The following is a 17,030-nucleotide window of genomic DNA, read 5'->3' on the forward strand; positions in this document are numbered from 1 at the left end:
GGGTACTGTCTACAGTGATGAGAACAATCAATATTTACATATTTTCCAGAATGATTTATTTCAATTCATGCTTGTTGTACACTTTCCATAGAATTTAAAACTTTAAAATGAATGGGATTTATGATGAATAATATAATGAATAATAAAAAGAATACTTTATCCATTATTTTCTCTTGCAGACCCTTACTCAAATTACAAAATTTAAGAAGTACCTGCAGGATCCTCAAGTTAGGTGTGTGGAAAATTACTTAAATTACCAGTTCACTTGAGAGTTGAGTGATATTGTAAATATAGGCAAATGTGGTTTCATCCATTCAAGACTTTAATCACTGTATGTCCAAGTTAACATGTATCTTACACTTATCTACTCCAATGACAGCCCTCATAATAATATTACAGTATCAAATTCAAGGTCAACATTTGAATTATGCACAGCATAGTTTGAAATAGACTCACTTCACTTTGCATATGAGCACTGAATGCGTGGCATATATCAAATCCAGTGAGAGGTTCCTACAAGAGTAAAGTTCATTTAGTATCGGGTTCACCTTCTACTGAATACAGCCTGCAAGGTTTTAAGTATAACCCCTCCTCCCTACTCAAACCCTCACCCCACCCTAGAGGTAGAAAGAGAGTGAATAGTGACTAATGTTTAGTTGAAACCAGTGCAGAAAAGATCTTGCAATTGAGAAAAATCTGTTGCATATTTGATGGAAAGTGCATCATTTTATTTCAGAGAACTTCTTGTGATTGGTGGTCAGGCAGCCAAGGATCAAGTTCAGGCATTATCAAGTGGGGTATGTAAATCAAGGTCATTATTTGAGCAATAATGTAGCCCCTCCCGGCCAATGACAATGGACCAAAGCAAACTTTGCACAACATGATGTTCATGGCAAGGCCAAGTACATGATTGAGTGTAAAATTTGCTTGAGTCAATTATTGGACAGGATGGCTGACATTATTTCTATTATTTTATAGTTTTGGCCATGCCAGTGAATTTGTAGATGTAGGAAACACCTGGGGCCCAATGCTGGATAATCAGATTCAGTATCAGTAATAATCTTTGAGATGACATCACAGAATTCACTGATATTGACAAAGCTATAATGTAATGACATATTAAGGGCAAAATCCTTGACCTGATCTTCCCCCCCAAAAATGTGGAAAGTAAAAAATTATCAAATAAATACATTGATGATGGTGGTGGATGATGGTATACTGTCTTTGTTAAATGAAAATGTATCAAGAAATAAAGATTTTAATAATGTCATATTTCAGCGAGTTGAAGTATGGCAATACATGACCTATAAGTGCATGGTTACTTTCAAACAGTTGCGTACAGTTGGGAGTTTGATTCTCCAGTGTATTTTTTTGATTCAGACACGCCAGAAGCTTTGGCAATTTCTGGCTCTCAACTTTGCTTCCCACAGTTACGGCTGTAAGTAGGTCAGTAAGTCATCTACTAGAACAATGTCAGAACACCACAAAGAACTCATCAACTCTACCGAGTAGGCACACAGTAGGTTCCGACTGCTGTATGAATTTATCAACTGTCATGGAGTGACGTATTGCAAATCACCCCATGCACTCTGACATTGTGGCGTAATATTGCTATAATGAAAAAGACATTACTGCTAAACATTGATACAATCCATGGAGGCGTAGAGGAGATTGTCAGACAGGTTGACACTATATCAGCAATTGAATGGCAGAATGGGGCATTGTATCCAAGTTAGACAGTCAGCTTGTTGACCTTTAACCCCAGACAATATGTCATTACTGGACCATTGCTGGTACCGGTGTGTCAGAGTACAGTGTAATCTAGCCTCCAGTGGGCTATTGTCATGACACCTTCTCAATACATTGTGACCTGTACATTTGTACTCTCTGAAGGGTAAAATTAATGTCCATGTGATATGTCATAGACAATATGACTCAGTGGAATGAACAGAATCTTCAATTTATCCATCCAGTATGTTACAGGCTTTATTGAATTGTGAACAAAAATGAGGTGCATTTTCCAAGCTACCCTAGTATTGTTTGTAAAAGAAATCTGTGTTTTTCTAACTATGAATATCTCTTTCGTACCCATGACATTGCCAAAAATACAAGAAATTCAAAATGACTTTGAACAGCACATGTGTACAGCAGTATTTTTTCAATGTGTCAATCATTTGTGGAAGACAGTCTGATGTATAAGTTTGTCAAAATTGAGTGTATTTTAGTAAGTGCAAGCCTTTTGGAAGAAAAAAGATTGAATCAATGTGGTTTTAATTCTCCTCATGCCAAACTGAATCTTGTTAAACACCTGCCTATGCCTAAGGCAATTCTAAGACAATTACAAAATTCATGTACAAAAGAGGTAAATTACGCCATGTGTTATTTAGATATTTCAAAAACAGACACTCATTGGTGTTAGACAGATGACCTCAAATTTAGAGTGACCTTGATGGAGTACTTTAAACAGACGAACTTGACAAAAGAAAAAAGTAGTATGGTATGATTTACTTGTCACAGATATTACACATATGGAACAGAAATATGAATCTTGTGATTACAGAATGTTGCACGTCTCTTGCAAGTAACAATTTCAAAGATAAACGTCTGTTATTGTCCTTCTTGTAGGTTGACATTGTGGTTGCAACTCCTGGTAGGTTAGAAGATCTTATCAGTACAGGAAAGATACTACTGTCACAGGTGAGGGAGTACTTCAGAAAATATGCAGACTGGATATTCTGTGTAAAAAGTACGTTTGAAGTATGTACATGAATTAGTCAAACCATGAGAGCTGGGATGAAAATGTGCCAAGTTGATGTTACGTTTATCTAGTCTAGTGCAAAAACTGAGTTTCAGGAAATACTTTTAAAATGTTCATTTGTGTTCATGTTTCTATTTTGTATGTTGATTTTACCAATGATAATTTTTTCCACGATATATGAAAAGTTCGGCAGTAATGCTATTGAATTTTATCACCATATTTTAGCTGAGTTGGAAATGGTTAATCAGTCTTCAAAACAACAAAATTGTCTTGAAATGTATAATCATATGAAGATATATTTATTGCAAGGGTTTTAAAATTGAGGACAATTTTTCAGCAACGACTTAGCTGATGATGTGCAAAGAATTTGACTTTTGATAGAAAAGTCACAAATTCACATGATGCTCTGCCATGTGTTGATTTTGTCTTTCAGGTCCGGTTTTTCATCCTTGATGAAGCTGTAAGTGGCTGTTCTCCATCTACAAATAATTGATTATTTAGATGTTTTCCCCTCAGTTTTAGTATGTTAGACATTCAGTGTTTGATGAATGGAACTGCAAGAAATAATACATAAGTTTGAAAATGTAATTCAATAACTCATTATCAATGGTGCACATAGCCTCAGGTCACATGCATTTGATAATTTCAGAGGCATGACATAATGAAATCACCGATTTCACAGTCTTTAATTCAGATAAATTATTATAATATACTGCCCCTATGACGACTTGCACCACTTAATTGTTTTTGCATGTGCCATCAGCATTTTGCTACTTGTGTCAGTCATGTGGTATTCAAAGTGCAGTGAACTTACATGTAGAGTACAGAAGATCTCTCTTGCAAATGTTTTCTGAGTACAGCCAGAAAACTAACGGCAGTCTTTCTGTTCGTCTATCCATTCCAGGATGGCCTTCTCACTCAAGGTTACAGTGAACTCATCACAAGGCTGTGGGAACAGATCCCCAAAATAACCGCCGATGGTAAAAGACTACAGGTGTGAAAGTCTAACATACATATTTTCCTTTTGTTTCCTTTATCCTGAAATACTTGTGAATTTTTTACGCGTCCAAGAAGCAGGAGATAGACAACATTATAAATCCTGGAAGCAGTAATGTTGTAATTCATATAACAGAGCTATAAGCAGCTGAAAAACTTGTAATATATTTGCAGTGTTCAGACAATTAAACACAAGTATTAACTTTGCAACCTCAAATGTTACAGAATCAACAATTCTAAATTTTGACCATTTTGCAATTGTTGTTATTATACCGTTATCCTGTTTTGAACCTCTGCAGATGATTGTTTGTTCAGCAACTCTGCATTCGTTTGAAGTGAAGAAACTTGCAGTAAGTATAAAGAAGTTTTTGCTCAAAGACAGATAAAGACTGCTTGCTAATTTTGCCAACAAGTCCAACGTAACATGACATTTTCCTTGAATTTCAAAGCGTGAAATCTAAGAGTAGCAAGCTATTACTGGTGGTGTAAGTAATGGTTACTGTAGGGTTGTTATACAGTATTTAAAAGTATTTCAAATCATAGTGCTACATGAGTCTTTCAAATGAAGTTTTGAGGTTTATTTTCTGTGTTTTTTTTCAGCAGCAAATCAATGCAATCGTACTAAATTATTTTTAGAGACACTTTCAACTCATTTTTTTTCAAAGCAAAAACTAACAAAGACTACTATGTGAATCAATCAGAAATACCATCCATTGTACATAAAATTTTACTCCAAAGAATATTATTTTAGGACAATCTTTTCAGTTCAAAATTTTAATTGACTACATTTACTCCAAACAATTTATTTTGAAAAGTCATTCCACTTTTATGAAATACACAATTTTTAATAATGCATTGTCTACTTACAACAGGAGAAACTGATGCATTTCCCGATATGGGTCGACTTGAAAGGACAAGACAGTGTTCCAGATACCGTACACCATGTGGTATGTATGCACTGATTGAGCCGATAAAACCTCTGGTTGAAAGTTCGGTTTGCTGCAATCAGTATTTGCTACAGTTCTGTAAAGCCCCACAAAGGTCTCAGGCTGAATAATGAACACAAAGAACATACAGATATTTATTGTGAATCCATGCCAACAAGCAAAGTGACACACTCTTTGTCATTACAGTTTTACTAGACATATAGAAGCCTGTAAGGAATAGCAAAGAGATGTCATTAATGAGCACCAATTGATTCAGAGTGTGAATTGTGTTGAAATGAAATTATCTCTTTCTTTACGCCAGGTTGTGAAAGTTGATCCAAAACAAGATACTTTGTGGCATCGACAACTGAACAACGCAAAGTTTTCTGTGAGTATCTGAACATGAGCTACCATGTGTATGCCAATAACTGGCATCTTCAATGTTTAACTCCACAAGGGTCAGACTTTTAGGATCATGATGGTAAATATGAATAATATCAGGGTCATACTGCATTGAAAAGGTCATGGGTAAGACAGCTTCTCAATAATTGTCCCTCTATAGATGAGAAGTAGGTAGGTATACTACACTATGTGGATGGTGGGGTTTTTGACATGAAAGTGATCAGGCATGTGTTACCAAAAGGTGAAATGTCAAAACAGTCTCACAAATGCCCAACCACGAAAATGAATTTTAGTAAAGGCATTTCATTTGTAGAAGATCAACTAGGCAACTATATCATTTCTGTGTGGAAATATTTCTGGTTTTGAAATGCTGTCTGATTTATGAAAAATTGCAATTAACATTTCAGACAGATGGAGTGCATTACAATGACAATATTAGAGCCAGCAACATGAATCACAAAGGTGAGATCATTAAACAAATTTGGAAGTCAAATTTGTGAAAAAGTAGTGCCACATTCAGAAGGCAGCTCGGGTCTTGCATCAAAAAAAATTTACTTGTTAATTGTCACCATTATTGGCTGATATTAGTAGTATTAATTGCCCTGATAGCTGAGATTCTGTATGAAGCATAATGAAAGGAAAACTGGCCGGTTCATCAACTTTTTATTACTTTTTCAAAAAGTTTATTCATTTCTGTACCAATTCTGAGAAAAATCCAATTCTTTCAAGAATGCTTGTTTAATTTACTCAGTGAAATCAAACTTACTCTCTGTTTTACGAAAGTTTCCCCTTGGTAATATTTAAACTACACCATTACAGGGGTGTAGACAATTTTGGTTACAGGTGACAAAAATGAAAGTATAGGCAGTTACAAGTAGTGTGTGAGCACGTTAAGTTTGTGCAAGATGTCCTGATTTTTTTTCCTAAACTAATAATTTTTACAGTCAACCAATTTTGGCTTACAGCTGGGTTTTACCGGCTGCCAGCTGTTTCCTACATCCCTGCTGATAAGGTTGTAAACTGAAAATTTTTTACGGTATGGTTATCTGTGAAGTCTGGCAGCAAAGCCGAGAGCTGTTGATTACAGAGCTTGATATGAGAAAAGGTAAATACATACAAGGAATGAGGACAGACTAATTTGTTTTTAATTCTGTAGAGACACTGTCAGAAGCTGTCAAGATGCTAAAGCCAGAGTATGTAGTAACTGCCATCAAACATCATAGAATGGATCAAGCTATCATCTTCTGCCGCACAAAACTTGACTGTGATAACTTGGAACAGTATTTTGTGACCATGGGTGGAGGTAAGAGACACTGAACATTTTATGGTAATGAGCTTTCCAAATAAGGACATTTGACTTCCATGACAGTAGTAAAGATGCAAATGAAGTCAGTTTGTACTTTCCAAATATGGGAACGCAAAGTACTACATTCCATTGTGTCCATAAAATGACATTGTGATAGGCATATCCTGGCATGGTTGACCTATTTCATTCCCAACTGTTATTTTTGTGTGTGTTTACCATTTCCACAAGCAATTTACTTTTTTTAAACAGATTAATTAAATATTATTCAGTTAAAAGTGCATTTTGCCAATCTCTGCTCATACGACTAATGAATTTTATTTTCATTCATCTGTGGATGAATTAAACATCGCTGATAAACATAAGTGGGCTCTCCTTGATAAAGTCTTTAGAAGAGTTTCAGATAGACTACTCTCAGACTGGTATTTTGGGGATGCACCAGTCAGTCGCATATTTTAACATACCCCTCTCAAGGCTATAAAAACTGTCTTTAAATATCCTTTTTCTTCTGCAAAAAATGTCCTTTCTTCCTTCATATTGTCATACTTTGTACTATCCTAAGAAATGCAGCTTCATTTGCTCAGCTATGTATAATAAAGTATGTAACACGGCTGGTTAGGTATTGGTTTCCACATGGCCTGATCGCACAAAAAGATATTCTTCACCAAGTTTACATAATATCAATACAAGTTTACAGTAGTCAGGTAATCACAACAACCTGATAACTTCTGAATACCATGTTATTACCTACCTCCAGAGTAAGCACATTTCATACAGATACCCAGGGCTCCTATAACATACTGAAAGTCACCAAAACTATGGAAGAGACTCTTGTCGTTGACCTGAGATTTGTTCAAGTTTAATTGTATTCCAATAATGGATCATTTTTTGCCTTCTCAATCAAAGTTCTCGGATGGAAAATACTTATTTTGTTCATCATCAAAGTTTGATTTGTGTGAAGGGACATCGAGTTGTCAACTCAGTGATGTTGGATGCATGTCTTGGCACTAGATTTGCAAATTTTGATGTCTTACATAGCATTGTATTTCATTTTGCTCTTCTAGGTCCCCGTGCTCATAGACATCAGTTTTCCTGCGTGTGTTTGCATGGTGACAGGAAACCCAATGAAAGACGGCAGAACTTGCAAAACTTTAAGGTAAACTTCCATGAAATCTTGACATATGCAGAAGGAATTTGTGCTAGGGGTGTTTGACAAACTGTAGGTGCATCCACCGTTCACAGATTCATCATCAATACATGACCAATATTGATGTCAGACTATTTATATAATCATTGTTTTGGAGAATGGGTATAATTTTTACCATTTCTGTATGCATTGTGTATCTATTGAGTAAAAGATGAAGGGAAACCTGATGAGACTTTTCTGTTGGTCACCCTACTCTCAAAAGCCCATTTCATCAGTGGTTACAAGCTTTGAGTGTCTGGTGATGATTCTAATGGCTGGGGAACAATCTGAAACATTCCTGTATATCTTCAACTGTTCACTGCAAAACCAGAAGTATGACTGAAGCACACTTATTTCTTTGTTGGCGCTTTCACAGGATAAGAAGGTTCGTTTCTTGATCTGCACTGATGTGGCTGCCAGGGGCATTGATGTGAGAGGAATCCCATATGGTATGTAGGATGCTATTAGTTAAAAAGTGAAAGTTATTTTTCAATTAGGGACAGAAAATATAATTGATATGGTATCAAAGTTTGATCAGCGCTAGAATATTTTTGTCCCATACTGAAAGCTGAGCATTTCTTAGCATTGAAACAGTAAAAACAGCAAAATACTTGCCAAGGTTAAAAAATTTCTTTAGAAATTCATGAACTGTAACTTTGCTTATATTATAAATTATTGTCAATCTGTTTGTAAAATTAATTTTTTGTGCCACTCTCAACATCTTACCAAGTGATGAAAAATGTGCAAAATTGTGTAAAGTCAACTTTTAACCCTCTGAGTGCCAAAGTCAACCTTGTTTCCTCTATAAAATATAACCCAGACAATTTTTCCCAGATCCAGACAGTTTCTCAGATTTTTCCCAAAACTGTTAATCAAAACGTGTTGTCAATAAAAAGTGATGTCTTTTTGGTCAAACCCTATCAAGAAAATTACAGATATATTCATAAAAATTGGTTAAATGTTACACTTAAATTTTGGTGAAAAAAAATTACAGCACTCAAGGGTTTATGTATTTTCCATTATTGTTGTTGCGCTTGTAAGATATAGTTTGTTACTCCACTCAAAAAATTTCACAAAGTGCTCAACTTGTTGACACAGCGTGTGCGTGTGTGATTTCCAATGTCATCGATTACAAGTGAATTATATCATGAAGAAGTGTCTTTTCATAAGTCTATTCTGGTCCAAGTGAAATTTAATCAGCCAATCAGCTTGTGTGTTCCAGATTGTGAGATACAGTGGAGAGAACACCCAATCTTAGTTTAAATGCAATGACGATGTCTTTCAGATTTTTAGAGCAGTGATTTCTTGCACAGCACTTTAATTGAAAACTATTGTTTTGAATTTCAGTCATTAATGTAACAATGCCGGATGAGAAAAGTAACTATGTGCATCGCATTGGTCGTGTTGGAAGAGCAGATAGGTATGCATTGGTATTGCAACTACTATACCTCAACAACAAACATAAAAAAGAAACATTTAGATAGACATAGTCCCTAAGTGTCATTTTATTCTGTCCAAAACTTTTCGTATTGAAGGTTTTAGTGCACTTGTAGTAGTATGTTTTCAGTGCAACTTGAACTTGTCAGTTACTCATCTCATCTATGAGTTGTGTGTATCAGTTGGTTGGTATGGTGGGTGCCTAAGAGGGCATTGTGTATTATGTAACATTTTTAGAATTTCACATTGAACAAGTGTCATTTCTCCCTTTCTCTCTTTCCTTGCAGGATGGGTTTGGCTATTTCTCTTGTATCAGTGGTTCCAGAAAAGGTTGGTTATCACTTGTTTTGCATGAACTTGTTAACATGATCTAAGCATTGTCATCAGTTTTTCATCCCATTTGGTGGTGTAACGTTGTCAAGACAAGAAATTCTTCAAGTGTTGAGCTGTTCTGACATGAAGCCAAAGCTTACTAAATTACTTTTATATCATCTTTTTGAAAAGAAATGTAGAGACTGTCATGTGTTTTCAGCTTAGTACCTTTTGATTCCTATGTAGGTGTGGTACCATGGATGTCCAAGTCGTGGCAAGAGTTGCTACAACACACAGCTGACGGAGTATGGTGGCTGTTGCATCTGGTACAATGAAATGCAGGTAGGGTTCACTTTCTTGTCTCTGGTGAAAATATACACTTTAAATTGTGTACGTATGAATTCAAGGAGAGGAAACTGCAGAACCATTTTTACCCAGATCAGATACCACTTTCAGACTTGGGTGCATGGCTTTAACCCTTTCACTACCATGGTTTGGCCCAAACCCATTGTTATCAATGGTGATTGTGACCTGTTTATAGTTAATTTAGGGGTGAACAGGTTAAAATTGAATAAAGGGAGGATTTTCCATTTTCCATTCTTCTGACCTTTATATTCAATACACTGACAGTGAGACACAGATAAAGCTTTTATGAAATTTTCAAAGTCAAAGACTGCCACCATCGACCATACAGTAAATTCTGAATGAATTAGAATACCAGCCACATCATCACAGTTCTGGTCAATAATTACGTCCAATGGTTGAACAGCAAAATAATTGTATGCAGTTATGCAGAGTGTATTTGCCCAGTACTGTTCTGATATGCAAATGTAATGGTAATCACTCATTGTCGATGGAAAATACTCAGTGTACATTGGACCATTAACTATGACAATTCATTCATGTACTTTTGATGAGTCAGATAAGATTGACCTCCACAATGTGCCGGTCAGACCTCTTCATTACTATGCACCAGCCATTGCTATCAAGCTCCCATAAAAGTGTTGGCCATTGGCTGTTGCAAGAATATGATTTCAAATGTGATGCCAGTTTTACTTGCTGGTCGTTGTAAACTTTAACAATCGATTTCAGCGTAGGGTCTGCATGTAATATGAAATATATATTATATAAAATATATATGAAATATACGAAATTTCATATGAAATTTGACCTGGTTGACCCTGTATTAGCATTGTGCAATGTCATGTTTAAGATGTTGACCTTGAAAAGTGCATGTATGTGCAAATTTGATTGAATGAATAGACATGCAGTACATAACAAGATAACAATATAATTAGATATCCCTAATTTGAATGCTGATAGCTGAATTATCTTTTTAGTATATATCACTTAAGTGAGATTTAAATATTTTTGAGGGAACATGCTGTAAGCATTATTTCAAGCATTTTGTCTTCAAATATTAAACTGAACACCATTTAACTGAATTACCATACAATGAATGTACTGTCCATTGTGTGGGCATACAAATGATTTGAAAGTCATATGATTATGTAAACAAAGAATAGCAGTGTCCGTTCAAGTTGAAGTTCAGAAATTCACACAGATAGTTAGTAACATTAGTATGTTATTTCAGAGTAGGTAAAAAATCTTACATATAGGCAACTTCATTTTGGTATCAGGAGTTCACACTGTCGGTGTCATTGACTCCAGAAATTGTCCTTCATTATGTAAGAACTCATATGTGTTATATAATAAACTCAATACTTTAAAAAGTAACGTTTTGTCTGGTGTTCAGACCCATTCTGTCTGCTTTGAATGGTACACAATGAATCAATGACAGGGAACAGCAAAAGTGATTCAGAATTTGTATGTTATCAGAAACTTCTTTGAAAATATGGTTTTGTGCTTTTCATTAAGTGAAACTGACAGATGTACCCAAAGAACGGCTAGTCCATTCTTACCTATAGTTATTGTGTGCTTGGCCTACAGTGCCTTGCATAAGAAAAACTAGAAACATACCCTGTGAGATAACGCTTACTTTGGTATTGCTTTGTCTTAACCCAGTAGTCTTCCATCCTAGCAGTTTCAAAAAATACAACATCTTTGAATGAACATCACGTTCTCAGCACGTAAAGAAACTTTTTGAGTGATATACAAAGCATTGATGTGGATTTCCCGTATTAAGACCTGTGACCAGGATTTTCAATGGACTGTGTTGACTTCATTTAAATCATCAGAACCCATCAAAGTAACCACTGTAATGCAAGGGTGACGATTTGTAAGAGCTACACTTCAGCTTTACAAATTAAGCCATTTCACTACCAAAAATGTCACATATTTAGAGCAATAATTTATTATAAGGTGATATGTGTAAAATATAAAATAAAAAATCCTGTGTGTAGCTAGCAAACCAAACTTCCTATATTTCACCAGGTCAGCCCTTTTTATCCAAGGCCCATGTTGAAAATAACTAATGCAATAACAATAGTTATTTACCAGCACTCTGTTCAGACAGTGTCAACATAAAATCCACAGTATGATTGGACATGAATGATAATCTAAAAAAGTTGTGAATAAAAAAGTTGTTGAATGTTCAGTATACTTGAACTTGTGACACTATCTTTAAAGGGAAACAGTCATCAGAACTGCACATGTGTGAGTTTCTTGTTTACAAACAATGTATTTAGTGCACAATATCTAGATGCACCTCATAATCATAGCTGCAACATTTAAATTATATGATGTAGATTTTGACAAACATCTAAAGATGTAGATTATGACAGACATGTTTTAACTTTCATCAATAACCATCGTACCTTAGATAAAGTGTTTACATTGGGCATATGGGTCCCATACGACCTTTGAGCGCAGTTCCAATGACTAGATGCCTTTAATTGAAATCCTACATTTTCAATTTTGGATATTGATGTCTGGGAGAGGGGACATTTATTGAGCAGTACTGGTTGTTATGAGAGTAAACCAGAGAGCGCTGTGAGTGTTTTGCATGTAACTCATTCATCGCCAAGATAGATTTGCAATTATTCTCGATTTTTTTGCTCCTTTGACAGCTGCTTGCTGACATTGAAGATCATCTTGGTGTTACCATTGGCCAGTGTGAACCTGACATGAAAGTTGAAGCAGATGAATTTGATGGAAAAGTGACCTATGGTGCCAAGAGAAAAATGACAGGTAAATTTATCCATTCATACATATTTTCCAATTTACATGTCACTTTTCAACCTCACAAATGCTCTTGAGCAGTCTCATTGTAACACATGAAATCTTGAAAACAAGACAGTTAATTTCATTTCAAAGTGTTTTGATTTGTTAGTCATCACGGTTTTTGACTATACCCAAAATGTTGTGAAATATATCATGAATTAGACTGAAAGATTCCGTCGCGTGCGGGCGCTCCGGCACACTGCGACCTACGACCCTTTACCACGACTGAAGGCACACTGTACTTGGCCGCGGCAAACTCAAAGAAAAAAGTACCGCCCACAACTGACTTTACAGACTTTTCAAATATGTAAATCATGGTAGTGTAATTTGAATATTGCTCACGTGGGCTGTTTACGGGCATAATGAACACGCGGTAGTCAAGACAACAATGTCAATCAACTGCATCGGCAGCGCCAACATTGCATAATTGCTCTACTCGCTCGGCAGATGAAAACAACGACACGTGTGTGTAAGCTTAGGCTGGCCGCACGTCGGAGAAAAAACTTACATGTAGATACAGTTGTCTGTATGGCTCAATAGACGCCTATAAAAAACTCAATAGCGACTTTCTCGCTGAGCGCTGCAGAATGTGCAGTCTGCAGGGAGACTGTAGACTCTCGGAAGAAAAGGTCGATCTTTTCGAAAACGACTGATATCGCCGAGAAACTGAAGCACCTCTTTACAGTGGAACTGACGTCTGGACATCACAGTGGAGCCTGCCTTTGTAAAAAAATAAACACAGTGTGCTTCATCGATGGCAATTCCAACAAGATTTTCTTGATAGACATCGCAACTGAGTAATCTCCGCCACTCTCTCGTCATGGTAGCCTCTGGTGAACTGAACACAACCTGGAATTTACCACGCAATGGAATTTACCACGCAAAATTTGTTCCTTGGTACGTACGTCGTTTCGGAGATCTGAACCGATCAAAGCCACCTTCACACCCATTTCGCTGCACTTCTGAACTTGATCTTTCATGAGTGAAATCAGGGGCAAAATCCCCAGAACTATCGATCCTGAACGGTTCTTAAGTGTGTCCATAACTTTGGGTGCCAGCGTGTAAATGATAGATTTCCCATACCGTGGGGCCTTGTTGGTAAAATAGCAAACACATCTCTGCCGCCGCAAAAACTCTTTGAGTGCGTCTCTTTGCTCTGTTTTCAACATAATATTATATACATCAGAACATTTACTGACTGCCTCAGCAATGCGAGTCGGCGATTGTTCGGATCGGCCATAATGATCAAATCGGAACGCTAGACACAGACTTTGAGTTTGAGAAAACACGTTGTGTTTGTTGACAAATGAGACATGATATAAGCTTAGGCGGGACAAAAGCCGGGCTACAGTTTTGAATATGCTAATCACGATCACGCACTGAGTGAGCGGTGTGGGCGGTCTTGTTACCCTACATACTGTCAATTAACTCGTTTCTGTAATACGATTGGTTCCAGCAAAATTTTGTTGGAGAACAGGATTTCAACAGTGTGCCTTCAGTCGCGGTAAAGGGTCGTAGGTCGCTGTGCGCCGGAGCGCCCGCACGCGACGGAATCTTTCAGTCTAATCATGAACATGCCGATATATTTGCGGTGTGAGCAATGTCACATGATTCATTGCTTTGATAAAGTTTGTGAGTGATGCGTTATAGCTAGTGTGTGTGTGTGTGTGTGCTTCTTGGAACTCTGGAGATATCATAGTCAGAAACATTGTAACAACTATGGCTCAGTTATTGAACACTCCTTATAAGGGTTAGGATGCAGCCAAGCGGTTTTGACTGTGATGTCTAAATTTGCACGTTGTGAGTTTGAATCCTGTCAATAATTTACTGAGAAATGTAGAACTTCGTCTGCACTAAAATTTGTCTGTTTTACACCCAAATCAAGGGATCTTGACTTGATTGCACTCAAGAAATAGACACTTACCAGTTTTAATGGACAGATATTTTATAGGATCTTGAGACACATTAATAGGAGGCACAGAAAAGCAATATGAAGTTCCTCTTTCAAATCAACTTCCTGTTTATTTCTTCTCTTTCCTACATTCCATAGGTGGTTTGTACAAAGGCCATGCCGATATACTGGCCCCAACGGTCAAAGAGTTGGCTGAACTTGAGAGGAACGTACAAACTTCATTTCTCCATCTAAGTTGCAAAAAGGATACGCTGTTCGGACTCTAACGACTGTCCTGTATTAGGTCCGTGAAGGAATGCAGTGTGATGTTGATGTCAATAGAGGAGCTGTGAAATTTGCAACTGTGCATCATTTTCTTGAAAATGACTATTGGTTTTGAAGCAGTAGGATTTGAAATGCTACGCTTTATTCTTGTGCAGGTTCCTGGTTGTGACGGCATGAGGAATTATAATTTGCCTGAAAGAGTGACTTACACTATTGAATTCTCCAATTTGATTTATTGCCAGAATAAACATGTTAAGTGGAATTGAAAGCCTGAAAGAAAATTATGCAGAATCGTTATTATATTTGCCAAGTGTGTAACCTTCCACATCCACTCTGCTGCTAGGTATAATATAGTAAATGCATTTGTAATAGAGAGAGGTGTACCATTTATTTGTAAGTGTGTATGACCATAAAACACACGAAGGCAATGTACCTGATGCTTGAAGTACAACATTATGACATTAACCTATTATAAGGGTGCAAATGTTTTAGTACACAAATGCGTTGACAGTGACTTATTATCAGTGGTGACGTTCACAAATCGTGCAACATGCTCTCAATACTAGTTGTGTCAGATATTTTTGCTTCAGAACTGTTAGAGATGTTTACTTGTCCACACAAAAGCACTAGGAAATGCACTGACATGTTGATGAGTAACCAGGTATTGGTTTAGTGATTCAATCCAATATGGCTGCAGTCAGTGTTTTGTTTATGCATACTGTTTGCTAGGCATCAGTTATATGTAATTATAGCATGTACCAATGGAACATGAAGCATTTCATGTGAAGTTGTGATGGTCGCCCTGTGTATGGAGCAGTTGTTGATTTCATATACCATTCTGTTTAGCTAGAACAAGTTCATGTATTAAAAACGATGACATAACAATATCAAGAATATTTTAAGATTTAGCATACAGAAATGCATATAAATATTTCTGAACCATAACCACTCAGTTATTAAAGGAATGAGATGATAGGAACAAGGTTAAAAAGTGTTAGAAAAGAATTTTCTTTACATGGAACCACAGTTGTGGAGGGACCGTGATGGAACATGTTCTTTCTTCATATTTATTTCATTCTAGCGTTTTTGATCACTGAACGAGTCCACAAAAATATTGGTGAATTCCATAATAAGCAGCTTTACTGCAGTGCAGTTATGAACTTTGTATGCTATGAACACAGGTTTACCATACCATCTATATCAACTCTCTCCTGTGTGTAAATGTATAGAGCTGAAAGCTGACTTTGGATCTTGTGGTCTCACGTCACTGAGCAAAGTTCCAGGGATGTCATCAGTTTTCAGAATCAAATGGAGAAACCTAGATTAGGACAAACTGACACAGTGATGCAACAGGAGAAGTGAGTCAACCTACACAGTGTATTCATCTTCTGCTGCCAAACATCAGTGTGCGTAGTATTGCAGTACCCCATAAAGCAAATAAATATGGCACACAGTTAACCATGATGCATTGCATGTGTGTAATGTCTTTGAATTTATGTGTTGTGGTACAGGGTCTTGTGTGGCTGGTTGGGCGTATCTGTCTGTCATAATGTCATGACATAAATCTCTGTATGCTAAATACCATCATCATCAACTCGGATAACATGGATTTGCAATATGGATTAGCTTGATCCCAGTTCAATGAAGTCATGTGGGACTCTTCTATTGTGATGTTATTATTTGAGGTGGTGGTTCAATAGGGACATTTGATGTAGTCACCTCATGACAACACAATTTTCCCTGTACGTGACTGACAAAAAAATGTGTTGTGGTGGACTCTTAAGCATATGTACACCAAGACTGCCATGTTGCTTGTTTATGCCACTAGGGCAACGCCCTTCAAATGCCATACCCAAGGGTCAATATAGCCCAGTGTAAGCTATAATGATTGAAGAGCAGGGAGAAAAGTAGAACCTGTTTGTAAGGAAATTTGTGTGTTGCCGAAGGTTTCTGCCACAGATCTGGATGGTCTGTTTTCACTTGATCCAAGTTTTCGCTCAGATCTTGTCACAGTGATTGCACTTGATCACATTCTTGTATGCTAGCATACTTTAATTCTCTTCCATGATTGCAGTGAGGCAGTGATTTATGAACATTGCTGATCATTACTGTCCTTCTGAGGCTGTTGTACTTAATCAGGCTGGTAAAATCTCTTTTAAATCCTCAAATTGCCAAATAATTGCCATCTGTTCAATTAGTTATCCAAAACATGGCCATTAAATTTTGAAACTTCATAACTTACAATGGCGTTGATTTTTACCTTCTCGTGTCTATTTATAGACAGAGAAGGTATTAGAGTTGAAAACCAATATGCTGCTGTCAAGAACTTCCGTCTGTCAAGACTTCCGTCT

At 36.7% G+C, this 17,030-nt stretch overlaps 1 protein-coding gene across 1 annotated transcript in view; it reads left to right on the top strand.

The window, feature by feature from the left end:
• LOC139148195 (ATP-dependent RNA helicase DDX1-like) overlaps positions 1–16,143 on the top strand; it is a 29,027-nt gene extending 12,884 nt beyond the window's left edge. Inside the window, exons 16-33 of the mRNA XM_070719507.1 lie at positions 180–232; positions 737–797; positions 2,626–2,697; positions 3,192–3,218; positions 3,663–3,752; positions 4,054–4,104; positions 4,627–4,701; positions 5,003–5,068; positions 5,490–5,544; positions 6,239–6,385; positions 7,450–7,541; positions 7,948–8,020; positions 8,919–8,991; positions 9,296–9,338; positions 9,567–9,662; positions 12,350–12,470; positions 14,554–15,038; positions 15,104–16,143. Coding sequence (XP_070575608.1) covers positions 180–232; positions 737–797; positions 2,626–2,697; positions 3,192–3,218; positions 3,663–3,752; positions 4,054–4,104; positions 4,627–4,701; positions 5,003–5,068; positions 5,490–5,544; positions 6,239–6,385; positions 7,450–7,541; positions 7,948–8,020; positions 8,919–8,991; positions 9,296–9,338; positions 9,567–9,662; positions 12,350–12,470; positions 14,554–14,681 — 1,323 coding nt within the window. The 3' untranslated portion in view covers positions 14,682–15,038; positions 15,104–16,143. The remainder of the gene's footprint in view (positions 1–179; positions 233–736; positions 798–2,625; positions 2,698–3,191; positions 3,219–3,662; positions 3,753–4,053; positions 4,105–4,626; positions 4,702–5,002; positions 5,069–5,489; positions 5,545–6,238; positions 6,386–7,449; positions 7,542–7,947; positions 8,021–8,918; positions 8,992–9,295; positions 9,339–9,566; positions 9,663–12,349; positions 12,471–14,553; positions 15,039–15,103) is intronic.
• The last annotated feature ends 887 nt before the right edge of the window (positions 16,144–17,030 follow it).

The sequence above is a fragment of the Ptychodera flava genome, chromosome 13, assembly GCF_041260155.1.
Source record: "Ptychodera flava strain L36383 chromosome 13, AS_Pfla_20210202, whole genome shotgun sequence".
In the NCBI taxonomy this organism is placed as follows: domain Eukaryota; kingdom Metazoa; phylum Hemichordata; class Enteropneusta; family Ptychoderidae; genus Ptychodera; species Ptychodera flava.